General features: G+C 37.8%; 1 protein-coding gene across 4 annotated transcripts; it reads left to right on the top strand.

Annotated features, from left to right (window-relative positions):
* The first annotated feature begins 851 nt into the window (after positions 1-851).
* LOC104235197 (TOM1-like protein 5) lies at positions 852-18872 on the top strand. 4 transcript variants are annotated; one of them, XM_070150210.1, is made up of 11 exons: positions 885-1165; positions 2954-3059; positions 3792-3908; positions 4790-4868; positions 5021-5119; positions 5247-5360; positions 10890-11047; positions 12256-12331; positions 12959-13044; positions 17915-18076; positions 18245-18872. In XM_070150210.1, the coding sequence occupies exons 3-11, from the start codon at positions 3808-3810 to the stop codon at positions 18570-18572; spliced, it is 1203 nt and encodes a 400-aa protein (XP_070006311.1). In that variant the 5' UTR covers positions 885-1165; positions 2954-3059; positions 3792-3807; the 3' UTR covers positions 18573-18872. The 4 variants fall into 4 exon arrangements, with proteins under 4 accessions (XP_009787213.1, XP_070006311.1, XP_070006310.1 ...); XM_009788911.2 differs by lacking the exon at positions 2954-3059 and having other exon boundaries at positions 852-1165; XM_070150209.1 differs by lacking the exon at positions 2954-3059 and having other exon boundaries at positions 885-1170.
* Positions 18873-19134: the final 262 nt, after the last annotated feature.

Here is a 19134-nt window from a genome sequence, read left to right as displayed (position 1 = left end):
ACTTGTGTCCACTCTCGCACATTTGGAATGCAAGAATGGATTACTGTCCAGTTTTTTTGTCGTGGTCATCAGTTGGTGTACATGTTTTTGCGAGGAGTAATGAGGTTAATGGATGTATTGTGGATTGACAACCCAATGTCTTTTAGTAATACACTACCTTGCAAATGGCTTTATGCATCAAACTCAACAAATTGCAACTGGAAGTCACACGCAATTTTGTGTCAACAATGTGTGCCCGTTAGTGCTTCAGCTTGCTGGACATTGGAATTAGCGTATGCCATTGCTACTGTTGTTGGTACTGCTGGAATGAGATTATTGCAAAAATACGTTGCTCAAATAGGAGGGGAAATGAAGTCTCACACCGTAATGAGTATTTGCATACTTTGGACTATATGGACTTGCAAGAATAATGACTTTACATGGGTAGTTTGTATTCATCTTTTTTACTGCTTTAGTAACTCAATTATTGCATTCATTCATTGGATAAATTGTGCTACTAATTTTGAGCACCACTTAGCTCAAAATTGGTAATAGGTATCATGTATTCCACAAAGCTTATTACCTTTCATTTTGTAAGATCTCATGGTACTTTATTTTTTATTTTTCATATAGATATATATAAAAACTAACCTTAGGCACTATGCCTAATAGATTTTGTTAAAAAAATAGCGATTTAAAAAAGAAAACTTACTAACAGGACATGACGTTTAAAGGGAGAAGGGCAAAAATGTCAATTATATATATTTTAAGTTAAAATGGCTAGAAATCATTAATATTAGTGATAGTGGCTAATTTTGGATATCCAGCCATAAAAATAGCTATGCCGTGCCATTTTGAACCTTGGTGAATATTTTCTGACAAATTCGGTGTCACTTTAGGTTCAATCGAAAGTCAATAGGCTCGGGGTGAAAGTCGGTGCCGAGCCACGAAATTATCACTTTCATAAAAGAATCTCTTCTCTTTGTATTTAAAAAGATAGAAAAACTTACCCAGCTATAAACACTTGATTCGTGGAAAGCGTTGTACATAAAGCTGCGTGACTTGTACAGTGATCTCGAAAGCAGAGTTTTATAAAGGAAAAAGAAGATTTTGGTAGCTTTAATTTATGAGAGATTCTAGAGGAGTTTGCTGTTCGAGAACATTTGCTCTTTCTCTCTATTAGCAAGTAAGGTGTTTTCCCTTTTCAAATGGGAAGTTTCTCTCATCTAGATGCTTTTGTGAGATCTGAATTTGGATGGATAAAGTGGGAAGTTACTGAAAACGACTTGTGTTAGATTAATTTGAGTATGCGTGTTAAATGATTATACTCTACTTGTTTCTTTTTTTGTTTCTTTTTGTTTTAAGGAACAATTGCTGTTGGCTGCTAATTTGAGAAGCAACTAGTTGTTGGATTTCTTGCTGAATTAGCCAAATAATTCTGGGCGCTGCTAGTGTCATTATCTTATTTGATCACGTAAACTGATTTTTTGATTTCTAAATCTAGGATGTTTGGTTGGATATTAAGTTGGTAGTGAAATAGAGGTGAAGATGAGACATGGTGGGTGGGTGCTACTTGGAGACAATTCTAAGTAGCAGAAAGGGAATCAATGTTCATATGTTTGTAGGAGTAGAACGGAAAATAACTTACCTTTATATTGGGACAATTAACTTATATAGAAAACACTTTCCTGGTAAAATTTTTATTTCTTACTAAAGAGGTCCGTACAGGAGTTGCATCTTCATCTAGCTTTCTTTTTCTATATGTTGATTTTGCAGCAACCAAACTGGTTTTACTTCTGGTACAGGAAGGGATAGGGTGTTAATCTTTTCATCGGTATAGAGTGTAGTTCTGAGCGGAATAATTGAAACTTGTTATTGAATAAGTCATTCTTGATTGCACGCTCACTTCTTCGTATGGCAGTGGAAGATAATCCTTCCAAACCTTGTTCACTTTGGCTATTTTGTTTCATTGTTCAAATGCTCCCTTCTACAAGTCAACTTCAAAAGATTACATGTGCATTTCAAAGATAAGTTCAAATCTGCAAATTGTATATGTGTTATGTCGAACAAACTACAAAGTTATACAGATAATGAGCTTCTCGATGCTTATATAAATGCTTTTGAAAAAATAAGCAGGGTGGAAAATTGCCACTTATTTGAGATGAAACTGAAATGGACCATATTAGGAGATTGGATAGATTATTGGAGATACTTTTCCTTACATAAGTTATTTTTTTATGTCTTTATATTCCTTTTTTTTTGCAACTTAAAATTTGGGGTGGGGATTTAGTGCTTAGCAGCTTGGCTATGGCACAAATACTTAGAGTTAATGGATAGCTGATCCAGGAGCTTTTTGCTGCTGTTACTTATAGATTACTATGCAGTCATCTTTGGGTCGTTTAGACAGGGCTTTCATAATCAATAGCACAGTATTAACTGGAATACTGGATCACCATTTTTTCTTCGGAAGGTGGTACAAATTAGATCAGGGTTCTTGATTGAGGTGGTGCGATCCAAGTGGCACCCACAACAACCCTGTAAACAAGGGTCGTTAGCATTTGTATAACCATGTCATTGTCTATTAATAAGTATTTTACACACAACTATTTGAAGGTTAGCGCCTTCTTACTACATTTGCAATGGATTCTTTTTTGTGCTTCTTGTGGTTGCATAACCTCGTGGATCTAGTACATCCCCCCCCCCCCCACACACACACACACAACACAAAAAAATTCCGAAAACAAAGCATTGAGTAACTTCCATAAGCATAATCTCTTGTATTCTGTTGCATTTGTCTGTAGATTTCAGCACACGTCCCATTTGTTTTGTGCCCATTTTGCCACAATAGTCTTCTGATATGTGAACTACATGTTTTTATCTGGCCTTTGTGTCTTCTGAGAGTTTGGTATCTGAATATCATGACGTTATCCACATTAAATATTTCTGGATTCATTTCCTGTTGTGCATCTTGCAGATGAAGTAGCATATATCGCAGGGAAGTTCTTGGCTAGATTTGTAGACATGATTTCTGAGCTGCTATGAGACAACTGGAAAATAGAAGTGTTTTTAGAAAGTTCAATGTAGTCCCTGCATAATAGTTTGCATTTAGTACCTTCTATTTGGCTTCGTTGTTGTCCTTCCCATCAGATCCAAACTTGGCAACCGAGATCATCCATTTTCTCTCCAGATGATATTTTAAGCAGTTTTTTCTAGTTCTCTCCTTATTAACAAAAAAAAAAAAGTTCACCTCTTTCTCCAATTATGTCAGGATTGGAGAGATCACTTGAAAGGTGCCCACATGGGTGACTAAACCAATAAAAGTTTGGCAATGAAATTGCCGGAAATCAATCTTCAGAGACTACATTGCACTTCTTTTAAAAATATTAAGGACTCCCTCTGTGGGAAAAAATATTAAAAATAAGAAAGGTTCTGTGCCATTTGTGTTGAAGAAATCTCAACAATTGGTTGTTTTTATCTAGTTAACATGTAGTAGTTCCAGTAAGATGTGGTGCATGGGGAAACAGCTTTTAATTTGCTGTAAATCCCATTCATTTATGTCGTAGAAAAATGTGCTAGCACCTAACTGATTACTTGCAATATTGGTACCTGTGCCCATAGATTGTATGTTGCAAACTGAGCATGGTATTAAGTTTGATCCAACAATTTTGGGTTTTTAGCAGCAGATGGGATACGTACTTAAATGGTTCTAACTCCCAGAGGAGCTTTTGCCTAGTTCCCCCCCCCCCCTTGAAGTAAATAGCTTACTTTCCTAAAGATTTATGAAGGTTCTGACAAAATTCTCATTTCTCCAGCTGGAAAATAAGGAGAATGGCAGCAGAGCTTGTTAATTCTGCAACAAGTGACAAACTCACTGAAATAGATTGGACAAAAAATATTGAAATATGTGAATTGGTTGCACATGATCACAAGTATGGCAGTTTCTTTCAACTCCCTCTCAAATTTTATACTGAGTGGCGGTAGTACTAGTACCTTCAGCTATTACTTTACCAAAAATGAAGTTTAAATCTGTTACATAAAGTCTTCCCTTTTTTTTTTAATTTTTTTTTTTATAAAGTAAGAAAATTTCATTGAAAGAAGGGCAAAACATGCCAGTATAAAATCTGTTAGATAAAGTCTTTATCTGGCACAGTTACGTTTTCTTTTAATTTTGATTCTTATAGAATTTGTGAACATTCCTTTTAAATAAGAACTTCATTATTTGAAAATGATTAGTATCTAATGTCAAATGAAAAAAAAAGGAGAAAAAAATAATGGAGCTCCCAGTAAGGTACCAAGCTGGTACAAAGTAGTACAATAACAAAGGGAAAGCTGAAACTACTTTTTCCCTATGTTTAAAAGGTGTTGGCTTCGCAAGTTTCTTTACTATTGCCAATTTTAATTCTTTGTGGTACTTTGCTAGTTTCTCCAACGAAATACTATTCTAAGTACCTTGTCCAAAAAAAAAAAAAGGTACCGATTCTATGGCTCCTTACTATGTGTTTAATATATGTAGTTAATAGAGACCCTCATTTGCATGGTCCCTGTGACATGCCTAGGTAGGAACTACATGCTGAATTTTTTTTACTAGGATTAATGAATGTAAACTCATCCAGTTTTTATAATTCTTAAAAATCCCCATTTCACTTGTGGAAACCAAGTTCTTGCTAGTCTGGTGTGGTACTCCAATTTTTGTGTTGAATAAGTTTTCTAAGGAACTATGACTAAGCCATATTTAGCTACATTTCTGCCAAGCATTTAGGTTGCATCTTATTGATGACTCAAGGACATGATATTGCTTTGATTTGAGCAGGCAAGCCAGAGATGTCGTTAAAGCTATAAAGAAACGACTGGGAAGCAAAAGCCCAAACTCACAACTCTTCTCAGTAAATGTCAGTGCATTTAGATTCTCCAACATTTTCCATCTGATTGGAAATTTTGTTGTCCCGTTGATTGTACAACAATCTTTTTGCTGGTTTAGCAGCCTTTATAAAGACACTTCATTTGTTGGTTATACTTACTGGGCTGTCACTTAATACTGCAGTTGCTGGAAATGTTGATAAACAATATCGGAGAACCTGTTCATAAGCAGGTTATTGATACAGGAATCCTTCCGGGACTTGTGAAGATAGTAAAGAAAAAGGTCTGCAATTTTTCAGCTTTTATTTTTATTCCCCCCCCCCCCCCCCGTGTTAAATTTTTCATGCTCAGGTGTTGCTATTGCTCCTAATATCTGAGGGGTTGTTCATTTTTGCTTTCTCTTTATATAGTCAGATCTACCTGTAAGAGAAAAGATATTTCTTCTTCTGGATGCTGCACAGACTTCTCTTGGCGGAGCTTCTGGGAGGTTCCCTCAGTATTATTCTGCATATTATGAGTTAGTGGTAGGTAGATTCTCCCTAACCGTACATATAACAGTATTCTATTGAGAAACATTGACCTATCTGTACTGTACTGAAAAAGAAAAGAAAGAGTTGAAGAGACTAGGTGTTGCGTGTAAATCCTTTAATTATATCTCCTTAATTTTGAGGATGGTCATCATCTGTTTTTTAACTAATTGACTCTACGCTCGGTGCTTACGCAAACTCAAAATTAGCACATATATTTTGATGTAATTTTTCACAAGGTTATTGAAAACTGAGAAATTTGACCAAGTTATGCGTTATGAAAATTTTGGTAACTGGTAAAAGGTTCTTTTATGATTAGAAAAGTAAAGAAGAAAGGAAGGAAGAAAAAGGAGCAGTAGATCTAGTAAAGAAAGAGAAGAACAAGGAAAAAAATAGCAGTGTTTTGGAGATAAGAGTAGCTCGATACAAGTAGTAAAAATGAATTGTATCTTAAATTTTCTCACTTTTGGCGTAATGAGCTTTTTGTAGAAGATGCAGAATCTATTTTACAATTTTTGGAAGCCTTATAAAGTATACAAGGGCTGTAACTTGTAAATACTGTTGCCAGCATAATCTTTGTGCTGATGAATGAAATGTCACCATTCTCAAAAAAATGCTAAAACCATATCAACAAAATATTTCATTCTAGTTTTATACTTTCAGAATGTATTTTCCCCAAATAGCTCGCGTAGTTCCATTGCTCAATGGATGAAGTTTGGAACCCAAGTCCTCAATAACTCTTAACATTACTGATGCGGATTGTATTTAAAGACAACTCCTGAAGTTCATGCTCCTCTAGCCATGTAGAATGGAGGAAAGAACTTACATCTCGACTTAGTGATAGTAAGGCTTACTTGATCTTGTCAGAACCTTTTTGGGCTGAAGGCTAGTTGTAGCCTGGTCTTGTCTTGTGGCTTATGCGGTGTCAAGTGAAACAATGCTGTAAAAAATCAAGCAACTGGGATGATATTCCAGAATTGAGTACAAAGAATCAAAGATCTCTTTTCTTTTACAAGTACACCTTTGGTGTAAGCAGAAAATCATTGTGTTGTATTAGAGAGTCGGATAGATTTTTGGGGTTTCTAATGATATTCATTTTAGAATCACATTGTAATAGTCACACCAACTTGGTGTTTATAAAAATTTCTAATGTATTAAAAAAGGTATGGATGTGCAACAAATTTAGCCACCACCTGCAGTTTTGACGCTCAACCTTGTGACTTCAGATGTGCATAAGCATCGAAAGTAGAAATTAATACAACTAGAGAAGAAGTGATCAAATCTTACCTGAACTAAGGAAGAATACACTAAAAAGATAAGTTGTGGATTCTAAACGTATTATGTGGATTGCCTTTTGGACATAAAAGAATATCCTATTCTGCTCCATGGTCAATCCCAAAGTAACAGTAAGTAGAAAACGGAAGAGATCAAACCAAAAGTAGTTTGTTTTGTGCTTTTCCCTTTGGATTGACTCCCTCCTTGTCACGACCCAAAACCCCACCAAGTCGTGATGACACCTAACCTAATCCGCTAGGTATGCCAAACAGTATAAGTTACTACTACGAGGAGAAATCATCAATATTATAAGTAAAACCACAAAAGAATTCACTACGACTAACCCATGGACTGGTAGTACAAGTCATGAGCTACTATGATTTAGATTTACAAAATTGATGTGAGAAATAAATACAATATCTGTTTGAGGTTTTCATAAACGGAAATGAAATTCTAAACTATCATTAACAAAGGTAGCTTGAATCCGGAACGCTGATACATCTCCAATGCAAGGCTTCGTCCTCCACAACTGCTCAGCTCCAAAATCTGCACGCAAGGTGCAGAAGTGTAGTATGAGCAACCGACCCATGTACTCAGTAAGTATCCTAACTAACCTCCGTGAAGTAGTGACGAGATCTCAGGTCAAGGATACTCACTATATATATATATATATATATATATATATATATATATATATATATGTACAACTCAAAACATATGTGTCTACCCAACAATGGAATCAGAGTCTTAAACATGAAATACAAGTACCACCAAACAATGCACATAAAGGAGATGTATGCCCGTCTCTTAACAGTTCAACATATAAAGAAGTTATGCATTTGATATTAGAAAACACATCGACAATTGCATATAAAAAAGATATACACAGGTACTATTCTAGTTTAACAACTCAACATATGGAGAAGATATGAGTCAAATATTAAATAATACTTCCACAACTGCACATAGAGAAGATATGCACGAATTTCAAATAATCCTCCTACAGTTGCATATAGAGAAGATGTGCATGAAATATCAATTAGTCCTCCAACAGTTGTATATAGAGAAGATACGTATGAAATATCAATTAATCCTCCTATAGTTGCATATAGAGAAGATATGCATGATTAAATAAGTCACGACACACGGATCCACAAATAGAGAAGATATATACCGTGAACCATCTCATCTGGTAAGACAGCATATAGAGAAGACATGTATAAAGACATGTATACATTTCAGAGCTAGCATATAGAGAAGATATGTAGTAAAATCATGTATACATTCAAGGAGTTTGCAAATAGAGAAGAAATGCAAAGTCCAACCAAGGATCCAAATTCCATAAACCACGTCAACTAGAAACCCGTCGGTTTCTCACAACTTGCGCGTACATCATCAAGAGAGAAACATGATAGAATGACCCTAGGGGGATGGATTCTTATCCACACGCTGCACGGATAACTCACGTGCCAATAATAACCGCACGGACAACTCACCTGCCATAATCATATTACCGCACGATCAACTCACGTGCCAGAATAGCTCATCCCGCACGGACCACTCATGTGCTGCCAATCCAGTCCCTCACACAGAAGGCATATACAAGAATACATGTATACGAATAATGGATATCAAATCACATGTTCATGGATGGAAGAATATAGCATGCTAAGGTGTATGCATGTGCGAGTGTATAGCTACAACTCAAATCAGGCGGATACGCCGTACAACAACAAACATCATGCTCAATAGGAAATCAACACCTACACATGATCTCTAGCATGATTTATGGAACTCACGTAGTCATACAAACCTTTAAAGCATGATAGCATGAAGCACAATATTCAAATAAAGGCAAAGTTCCGCCTAAACACTACCCCGATCATGAATATACATAGCACCCGTATATATGCTTGTCACCTCGTATATACACCGCTTCTCACACATTTCAATTAACAAACGAAGTCTTATCCTAAGGGTTATTCCTTCAACAAGATTAGGCAAGATATTTACCTCAAACAAGCCAAATTAATACTCTAAAACGCTTTCCTGCGCGAATTGGCCTCCAAACGACTCGAATCTAGCCAAAAATAACTCAATAACATCAAATAATGTCATAGGAATCAAACCCAAATGATAAAGATCGAATCTTTAATCAAATACTCAAATCAACCAAAAAGTCAACTTGGGTCCCGCACCCCGAAACCCGACAAAACTCACAAATCCCGAACACCCATTCCAATACGAGTCCAAATATACATGTTTTATCCAAAACCAACTCCAAATTGAGGTTCAAATCTCCATTTTTCACTTTAGAAAAGTTTTGCCAAAACCCCAAAAATATGCTTTCTTCTCTTTCAAGCCAAAACCCCCTTTTCTTCTTTAAGATTCCTTGATTTAGAGCCAAAATCAACAATAGATTCATGTTATAATCATAAATTCGAGTTAGGTTTACTTACCCCAATGAAGTAGATGAAAACTTTCTCACAAATTGCCTCTTCCCGAGCTCCAAAACTTTGTGAGAAAGTAGATGAAAACTTTCTCACAAATTGCCTCTTCCCGAGCTCCAAAACTTTGTGAGAAAAATTGACTAAATCCCGAAATAAGTAAAAAAAATGCAGCAGCTGTCCCTGCTTGAATCAGATACTAGATGATCCCGAAACTCACATTTGATAAGCCCAACATAATCCTTGCGAGATTACACCCAAGATAGCCTTTTGAATTACCCAATTTGGCCTTAAAATGAGAGAGATATGATGTTTTGAAGTTTTAAAGAAAGTCTAAAATTTTTAGGGACATAACCGGTATTTTTGGAATTGTTGCACTTGAAAAATCAGCAATCGCAAAATCTTCATTTTAGCACCCAAAACTCATTCGGAACCTCCCGGACATAAACCATATATGCATTTCAATCTTAAGACACGCTAAACATGCTCGTGCACTCAAAACACTGAAAAGAGGTGCTTGACCTGATATTGACCGTGGTCAAACTCCAAATCCTTAACTTGACTAGTCTCTCAACCAATAATCCGAAACATACCCGAGCCCCTCGAGGACCCATCCAATTATACCAACAAGTACAAATACGTTATCCAAACTTATCCAAAGGCTCAAAGCACCCACGGGAACATCACAACAAAAAATCGAGGCTCACACCGGATAGAATTTCTCTTAAGTTGTTAAATCTTCATTCATTCAAAAAAGTGTCCGAATCACACTTACACACTTCAGATTACTTCCAAACTTTGTACAAAAGTTCAATTCAACTATATAGACCTATCCAAAGTCTCGGAACAACAATTGGAGTCCAATAACATCAAAGTCAATTCTCGGTCAAACCTATGAACTCTTAAGTTCTTCAACTTGCCAACTTTCGACAAATCGTGTCGAATTCTTCCAAAAACCTCCAAAACCAAATCTGAACATACGTACAAGTCCAAAATCATAATATAAACTTATCGGAACCATCAAAACCCGATTTCGAGTCCATTTATACAACAGTCAAACCTTGGTCAACTCTTCCAACTTAAAGCTTCTAAATCGAGAATCATTCTTCCAAATCAATCCCAAACCAATCGAAAATCAAAACGCAAGTCATAATACATTATATGAAGCTACTCAAAGTCTCAAACCACCGAATGCAACGCTAAAGCTCAAAACGACCTGTCGGGTCGTCACACTCCTAGTAGAATCCAGGGTTGCGGTGGGGTTGTTAAGGAGATAATGGAAGTCATATCATTGCCTCCATTCAGTTTGCATGGTGATCTCTTTTGTTGTGTGGGGCCTCCTCTCTCAAAGTTTGGATTCCCGTAGAGAAATGTCTTGGGCATTTTTCTGTTGACTGCTATTTTTGTTCATGAACATCATGATTTGTCTGCTTACATTTTGTTTGGATATTCTATTTTTTGATATGAAAGGTTGAACAATATGACTTTTGGTTTATTGCTATACATAAATATTGGACCCATACTCTCATGGTTATTGTCTGAAGGGTTTTCTTACCCCTACTCTCTGAAAGAATTATTCAACTTTGTATTTTCAATGGCACGCGGGGAGCCAAGTCATCTAATATGTGTCAGTAGAGAGTTAAAAAAATATACCTTTTCAATGTGTACTGCAAGTTACTTGTAAATTTTCTGGATCCTGTTTTTTCTTCTTTACAAGTAACATATTATCTGCACAATTGCTATCTTTTATGATGGTGTAGAACTCTTAATACCCTTTGGTAATGCTTGAGATTTGATTTTTCAGAGTGCAGGTGTGCAGTTTCCTCAAAGACCTCTCGTCTCCTCCGAACCGCATGCTCCCGCAAATGAGAATAAACATAATCAACGAGACAATGATCATGTCTCTCCTAGATGTGAAATAAAATTCCCACAAGCAGAGCCTCAAAAATTTCCTGACAACAGGTAAATGCCATATTGTGCCATACTTTTAATGGGAGAATGAAAAGAATTCGTTAAAACAGTTCTCTTGGTTTTAGTGTACCAGGTAGTCTTAGAAGTTTAAGACATTGATGAATAAAGCCATCTCCTCTGTTGATTTGTGGCCTAAATGGAGAAGAAAATGCTCATTTTGTCCTTTCTCTGCTCTCTATATCCTCATTCCTAGTGCAGGCTGCATCCTGATTGTTCTCTCGATGGATGCTTCTGCCGAGCCAGCACCTGGAGGAATAGGAATTTAAAATTCTACGAGAAAGTTCCGTTCATATTCTGGCTCTTATGGAACTTTTATAGCAACTTTTTATGACTCTTTTCTATATAGCTACATGATTTAAGATGTCATTAGAAGTTTTTTGAGTTAGAAACTTAAAAATGATAAACAGAATGTTAGACTATCCAAAATGTTACACTCTGGTTCCCACCAGCTCTTGTTTCATAGAAATGTTAATTAATAAGTAAAACCTAAATGGGTTTGTGCCCAAGGTTAAAGGGGGTTTGACATGTCTACTCTGTTGCATAGTCTCATGTCAACAAAGACCCAACCAAAAAAAATGTCTTCCCTAAACCCCGAGGATCAAGAACCAGAACCAAACTATCCATAGAGAGCCTGTACTCTTCCCTTCTAACGAAGTAGTCAGAAAATCAGAAGTCGAGCAAGCCTGAAAGATCAACATTCTTCACTTCTCTTGAGGTCCGTTTATCGTCAATTTCTTCTCTCTGTTATTATAGTTCCATCACTCCTTCCCTTTTTACTACCTTGCAGCATTGGGCTGTTTACATTCTCCTCTTTCATAGTTTTTTTTCTTCTTCATCATTTATTTGCATATGTTCTTGACTTTGCTGCTTCACCATACTCTTAAGTGAATTTTAATATGATGGGACCTTTACGAAATATTGCGTTACTAGAAATCTGTAACCAATCTGATGATTATACAATTCATAGTCACGTGTCTTCCAATAAATCTGGAAAAGAAGGCTGCTGAAGTAGATTTGTTTCAAATAATCGAACACAAATGTACCCTGATGTGCAACGCAAATGCTTGGAGTTAAAATCTTCCTCTTTTTTTTTTTTTTTTTTTTTTTTCTAACTTTTTGTAAGCTGTTTTAGCCTTCACCTTTTTGTTGAATCTTTAGGCGTTAAATTTATTTAGTGAGAGAGCTTCTGTATAATGCAGTATCCTACAGAAGGCTGCCGCTGCCCTAGAGGTTCTAAGGGAAGTCCTTGATACCGTCAACACTCAGCATCCTGAGGTATGTCGGGGGTAATCTAACATCTGTAAGTTTCTACGTTCTTTAATAGGGTTATGTACAGTGGTTGGTATCATTGGAATCATTTTCTCAAGTCACCATTACCAATTCTGCTACCTAAGGTTTAATTTTTAGTGATAATTTTATGGTATTATAGCTATTGAAATAAATGGTTACTTGTCATTGACACAAGTTTTGTCCAGGCAATTTTGTTCGATTTGCTCTTCGTTCAAGAGGTATTATTTGTCAGAGATCTGTTCTTTTCTGGCATACCTGGAAGAAAGTAGATTTTGTATTTAGTTCATTGTCTTGACATGATGTATGATTGCTCGAGTTATTATGTTTGCATATATTTAAGCCAACTGTCAATGTCTAACGTGCATACACTAAGTCCAATTAAAACGTGCCATTTTTCGTCTGGGTTCAATATGGTCATAGACTCAAAATCATATAACGTGTACATATTGGTAGTATAGTTCTCAGCTTTCAGTCATTCCTTTCTGATAAGCAGTTTTGGCTGTAATTTCTTTTTCCTTTATCTTTGGAGAAGGTAAGATAATATTAGTAAAGTATAGCACCTAGGAGATGCTGAGGTACGGGCTGTAATTTCTTTTATTTTTCTTCCTGAAGGGAGCAAAGGATGAGTTCACACTCGATCTTGTGGAGCAATGTTCGTTTCAAAAGCAACGTGTGATGCATCTTGCTATAAGTTCTCGGTAATGCTTCCTGAGTCCTGAATTCAATTGCTATGTGGTGGTCAGTGTAGAAGCAAGGAGAACCACTTTCTTTCGCACCAAATGACTTCTTGATAGACCCTTTTGTTTTCTATTGAACATGCTGGGTAAGTGATAGAGGAGAGTACCATATTTGAGATACATCTGTATAAGGGGTCCCATATGCGAAATTGGGCATCAGTTTGGTTCTACACCCACTTCGGAAGGATTTCGTTAGAGTTTGCTTTGTTTCTTTCCCATTCCATGTGGTATATCAAAGTGTTTGATGCTTAGGTTCATTTACGATGGAAAGAGAAGGTTAAGCTTTTTTCGTTAGGAAAGCCAAAGTAAAATTTAAAGAACAAGTACAATAACAAGGAAAAATGAATAAGCTGGAGTTCACCTTTGGAGTTCCTTTTTTAATTAGTGCTAGACTCTAGACTTTCAACTAACTGTGGAAGACGTGAAATGAAGTATAATAAGAAGCACAACTATGATGCAATTTTCCATCTTCGATATAAAGCGTGAAAGTTTCGAGATATTGAAACCCCCTCAGCCCTTAACTTACAAATTTGGGCAGGTATGTATGGGCGGGGGAGATTCACATGGAAGGGGGGTTGGTTCATGTGAACCCGTGCTCCCCTTCCTAAATCTCGTATAACACTACTACTTTTTTGATTAATTACTTAGATTTCTATATCTCTTGCAGAAATGCAGGGTAAGATTGCGTATAATAGACACTTGTGGTCCGACCCTTCCCCGGACCCCGCGCATAGCGGGAGCTTAATGCACCGGGCTGCCCTTTACTTAGATTTCTATATGTGAACCTAATATCATGGGCGGCTTTCCAGCCATGCCCCATGACCCCTTTGGACGTGCCTCATAGCGCCCTGGAAAGCCTTCCAACACCTAATGCCATGGACGACCTCGTGGTCTTGGCCGTGCCAAGTGACAAGTGTGCCTGTGTCTATGTCGCCCCATCAATGGCCCTCGCTAGCGCCCAGCCGCAGGCAGATGCCAACAGGTCACGCCCCAGCGCGTATTCGTTGTCAGCGCAATCAACCTATGCTCTGCGGCCAGCGCCGCGTGCACAGACCCTGATACTAAAGACAAGGTTGCGGCCCCTCCAAGATGAACCTGCTTTTACCTAATAGGAATCTAGGTCCCTTTTGATATAAATATAGAGTAGTTTTGCTTTATGTATTTCCATAAACACAGATATAACCAAATCAGTGCACATAGAGAAGATGTGGCAAGTCTTATAACAGTTTTAACAACTCACCATATAGAGGAGATATGCGTTTATCATCAAAGGATCTTCAATATTAGCATATGGAGAAGATATGCATTAAGAACCAAGTCATTGTGCGCAAGTTAACATATAGAGAAGCTATGTACCGTGCCTTCACCTTCCCGTCAAAATAGCATATAGAGAAGATATGCATAAAGAGGCGTATATACATTTTAGAACTAGCATATAGAGAAGATATGCATAAAGAGGCATGTAGAAATTTCAAAACTAGCATATAGAGAAGATATACGATAAAAATATGTTATACACCCAAAGTATTTGCAAATAGAGAAGAGATGCAAAAATCAAACACTGATTAGTTTTTCTCATACTGCGTGTATGTCATCAAGAGAGAAACATGAGAGGACGACCCTAGGGGATGAATCCTTATCCACACGCTGCACGGACAACTCACGTCCCTTAATGTAACAATGGCACGGAATACTCACGTGCAATTATTATTCAAACCGCACGGATCACTCACGTGCAATCCAGTCCATATCACACAGAGACATATAGAAGAATACAAGCATACAAACAATGGATATTAAATCACATACTCATGGACTGATAAAAGTGACATGATAAAGTGTATGCTTGTGCAGAGTGTGCTACCATAGCTCAGTTTAGGCATATACGCCACAAAATAGCAGTTATCATGTTTGAGCAGGAGATTAACCTACACATGATCTCTAGCATAATTCAAGTAGCTCACAAAGGGGTACAAACATATGAAGCATGATAACATGAAGCTTAGTATTCATTTCAAGGCATAACATAGCCTAAGCACTACCCTAAGCATGGATAAAAACTCGGTGCACGCACACATTCTCATCCCCCGTATGTTCGTGACCCTCGGTACGTAGCCATTATCAACAATTCAAGCAACTAGTGTCTCAAACCAAGGCTAGGCAAGATACTTACCTCAAACCAGCCAAATCAATACTTCAAATACGCTTTCCCATGCAAATCAGTGTCCGAACGGCTCGAATCTAGCCAAAAACAACTCAATAACATCAGATAAAGCTATAGGAATTTGATTCCAAACAATAAAGCTTCAATCTTGCATAATTCCTAAAATTTCAACAAAAGTCTACCCGAGCCCACATGGTCAGAACCCGAGTCAAGGGGTAGATCCCGACTACCCATAACTCCACTAGTCCAAATTTGTGATTAGATTTCAAAACTAAGTCTAAATCGACCTTCGAATCCTCGATTTTCACTCTCTTAAGTTGTAGGAAAACCCCCCAAATTTCCCTCAAAATTCCATGTTTTAGGTGTTAATAATCCATGTAGATTCTTGATATAATACCAAAAATGTATAAATCACTTACCCCAAAGTCTTGTATGAAAGTCTTCACGCCAAAATCGCCTTTCCCAAGTCTAGGTTTCAAAATATGTAAGAATGGACACCTTTAACCTCCAAGCATCTCCGTAGAATCTCTCTCGGGACTTTATCATATGCTTTCTCTAGGTCAATGAAGCACCATATGCAAGTCTTTCCTCATTGACCTATACTGCTCCACCAATTTACTTACAAGATGAATGGCTTCCGTAATCGACCAACTCAGCATGAAATCGATCTGTTCTCGAAAATAGACACACTTCTTCTCACCCTCCCTTCTGTCATCCTCTCCCAAACTTTCATCGTATGGCTTAACAGCTTGATGCCCCTATAGTTGTTGCATTTTTTGATATCACCCTTGTTCTTTTACTAACGGAATCATCGTGCTCCACCTCTATTGTTCAAGCATCTTCTTCGTCATAAAAGTGACATTAAACAACCCAGAGAGCCATTCCAAGCTTGCCTTACCCGCGTTCTTCAAGAATTATACAGGGATTTCGTCTGGCCGAATCGCTCTACCCTGCTCATCCTACATTTAGCTCCCTAGACCTCTCCAACTCTTGTGCGCCTATAGTATCCAAAATCTTGATGACTCACGGAGTGCTCCAAACCACCGAGCACAATGTTCCTATCCTCTCCTTCATTCAAGAGTTTATGGAAGTATGACTGCCATCTCCGCCTAATCTGTGCCTCATCCATCAAAACTCTACCCTTGTCTTTTATGCACTTCACTTGATCCGAATTACAAGCCTTCTTTTCTCTCACCTTGGCCAGCCTGTACATTTTCTTATCCCTTTTTTCTCCCCAAGTTCTTCATACAAACGTCCAAATGCTGCAGTCTTGTGGCCGCTAACTTTTCCTCCTTCTTAGCCTTCTTGTACCACTCCTTGTTACCCCTCTTCTCCACCTCGTCTATGCTCTTTACTAGATTCAATACGCTGCTTTCTTGGCTTTCACTTTTCCTTTGACCTCTTCATTCTACCACCTGGTCCCTTTGTGGACCAGAGAAACCATTCAAGACCCCTAACACCTCTCTCGCAGCTTCTCTAATACAGTTTGCTGTCACGGTTCACATACAACTTGCGTCCAACTACTCCTCTAGGCTCCCATAGCCAACAACTTCTGCCCCAACTCCTGAGCTTTGTCCTTAGTGGGAAGCAGTCAAGGCTTCCCACCCGATCCTAGGTAGACTAGACACAACCCTTTTTTTCCATTTCCCAATGTGTCCATTAAAATCTCCTCCTATGATAAGTTTCTCGGTGTCCGGAATTCCCCGCACCAACCCATCTAAGTCCTCCTAGAAGCGCCTATTAAGCTCCTCGTCCAAACTCACTTGAGGCGCGTAAGCACTAATTATGTTTAAAGTAAACCCTCCCACAACTATCTTAATAGCCATCAACCTGTCATCACCATCCTAACCTCTACCACTAGCTCTCTAAGTTCCCTATCAACTAGGATGCTTACTCCATTCTTCCTCCTAAACCCCCCCCCCCCACCCACCCCCTCCTCCTGGACACAAGCTATTGATTTTCCTCTTCCGGAGAATCTTTGCTAACTCATAGACTTCCCCGTCAATGCCCCTATGCTCCAGGACCCAACTCTCAGCCTAGAGGTTCCCTTACACCCTACCCCCCACCCCAACCGAGGATATTACCTTACTTTATCATTGCTCACCACAGCCACTATAGTCTAAGGGGTGCTAAATTTTCACTGCCACTAAACCAGCAAAGAGCTACAATAGGGTAGTACAATAACGGAGCAAGCATGCAAAATATCTAACTAAGATACCAGCAAGAATGAATGAACTATCAATTCAAATTAATGCAATATAAGAATCGGAAGTGCTACAATAGTAAAGCACAAGAGACAGAAATTTCTAAAAAGAGACACAACAAGAAGAGGGGAATCAAGTCAATGCAATTTAATCGGCTTTTGTAGATTCCGTGCAGAAAATTTGAAGAGAAACAGATGTGGAAGCAAGAAAGTTCTGAAACACTTTGCAGATATAATTTCTATTTTCAAATGTTTATAGGTAAGATAAAGTGAAATGGAACACATCAACCTGCCACCAGCGAAGAAGATTATGAACACTGCTGATTACTGTTGCTCTGATTTTTGAGCGTTGGACATTTTCGTGTCCTTTCCTTTAATTTCTTTTGATGAGCTTAGATTTACATCTCTATTCCTACATATCTTTTTGCATATATCAAAGATTAATCCATGCTCGCATATTCCAGGGATGAAAAGGTGGTCTCCCAAGCAGTGGAGCTGAACGAGAAGCTTGATAGAGTTCTCAAAAGACATGATGCACTTCTTTCTGCTTGGCCAACCTCCACATCAAATCCACATGATCATGGGCAATCAGATGAAGAAGAGGAGGCTGAACAGCTTTTCCGAAGGTATGCCTTCTTAGAATGTCAGACTTCACATGGAACCGTGAGAAATATACTGGTAGTTTCTTTTTGAACTTTGAATCATTGCTGTTGGTTACCTCTTAAAAACCAGCCTTTTGTATTTGGATGACTCTATTGTTGCTTTGGTTTCTAACATTATGGTCAACTTCATAGAATAAGAAAAGGAAAAGCTCGGCTACTGCCTGAAGATGAAGACTGCCAAGTAGAACGTACTTTTGGATTGCTAGGATCTGCAGTTCCAGGGAATATGCTACATCGTCCCCTTATAAGGCCAGCGCCTACAGAACAGAAGCAAGAAAACAACACCGGAAGAGCAGCTGTCACAATACCTCCACCTCCTTCAAAGCATGTTGAGAGAGAACGGTTCTTCCAAGAAAACAAGTCTGAGGGTTCTACTCTTTCTGGCCACATGAGAGGCCTGTCCTTACATAGTCGCAACGCCAGCAGCTCTCGCAGTGGCAGCATTGATTTCAGTGAATAAGACTTTCTCAAACCACGTTATTTTCCCTTCTTTAATTGAAGTTTCTTTAACCTGTATCAAGCTTTTTCTGTTGAGTGCTATTGTAAGTCATGCCTGTGGATATTGTGTGGAGGGGGTTATTAGGTTATCATCATTTTTATATGCTAGCTTAATTTTCCATGGATAATCTGTTGGGAGCTACATATTATTTTTACAACAAACATTTGTCTGCTGCTTCCAGTTTTCTACTTAAGTCAACCCAATGGGCCATGGATTTTGTTAAATATGACGTTCATATGAAGATAAGTAATTTACTGTGAAGAGCATTTATTCTTGAGATCGAAGGAGCATTACTGTCTTTGCTGAGGTGTAATTTCTTATTTGGAGCTTTTTAGAGAGTTACAAGTTCAATCGACGTGCAGGGATGTTTTTGGCCAAAAATCCCTTTTCATTTAGTTGTTATGTATACTAAATTAGTTGTTCCCAGTCATTATAGAAAATTAGGAGATAACTAATTATAATTTCTTAGCTTTACCCTTAACATGAATTTTACTAGAATTAAGAACCACGTAAATAGACAAAG

The sequence above is a fragment of the Nicotiana sylvestris genome, chromosome 6, assembly GCF_000393655.2.
Source record: "Nicotiana sylvestris chromosome 6, ASM39365v2, whole genome shotgun sequence".
Lineage (NCBI taxonomy): Eukaryota > Viridiplantae > Streptophyta > Magnoliopsida > Solanales > Solanaceae > Nicotiana > Nicotiana sylvestris.
Note: the sequence above shows the minus strand (reverse complement) of the source record. Positions and strands in the feature narration are given on the sequence as shown.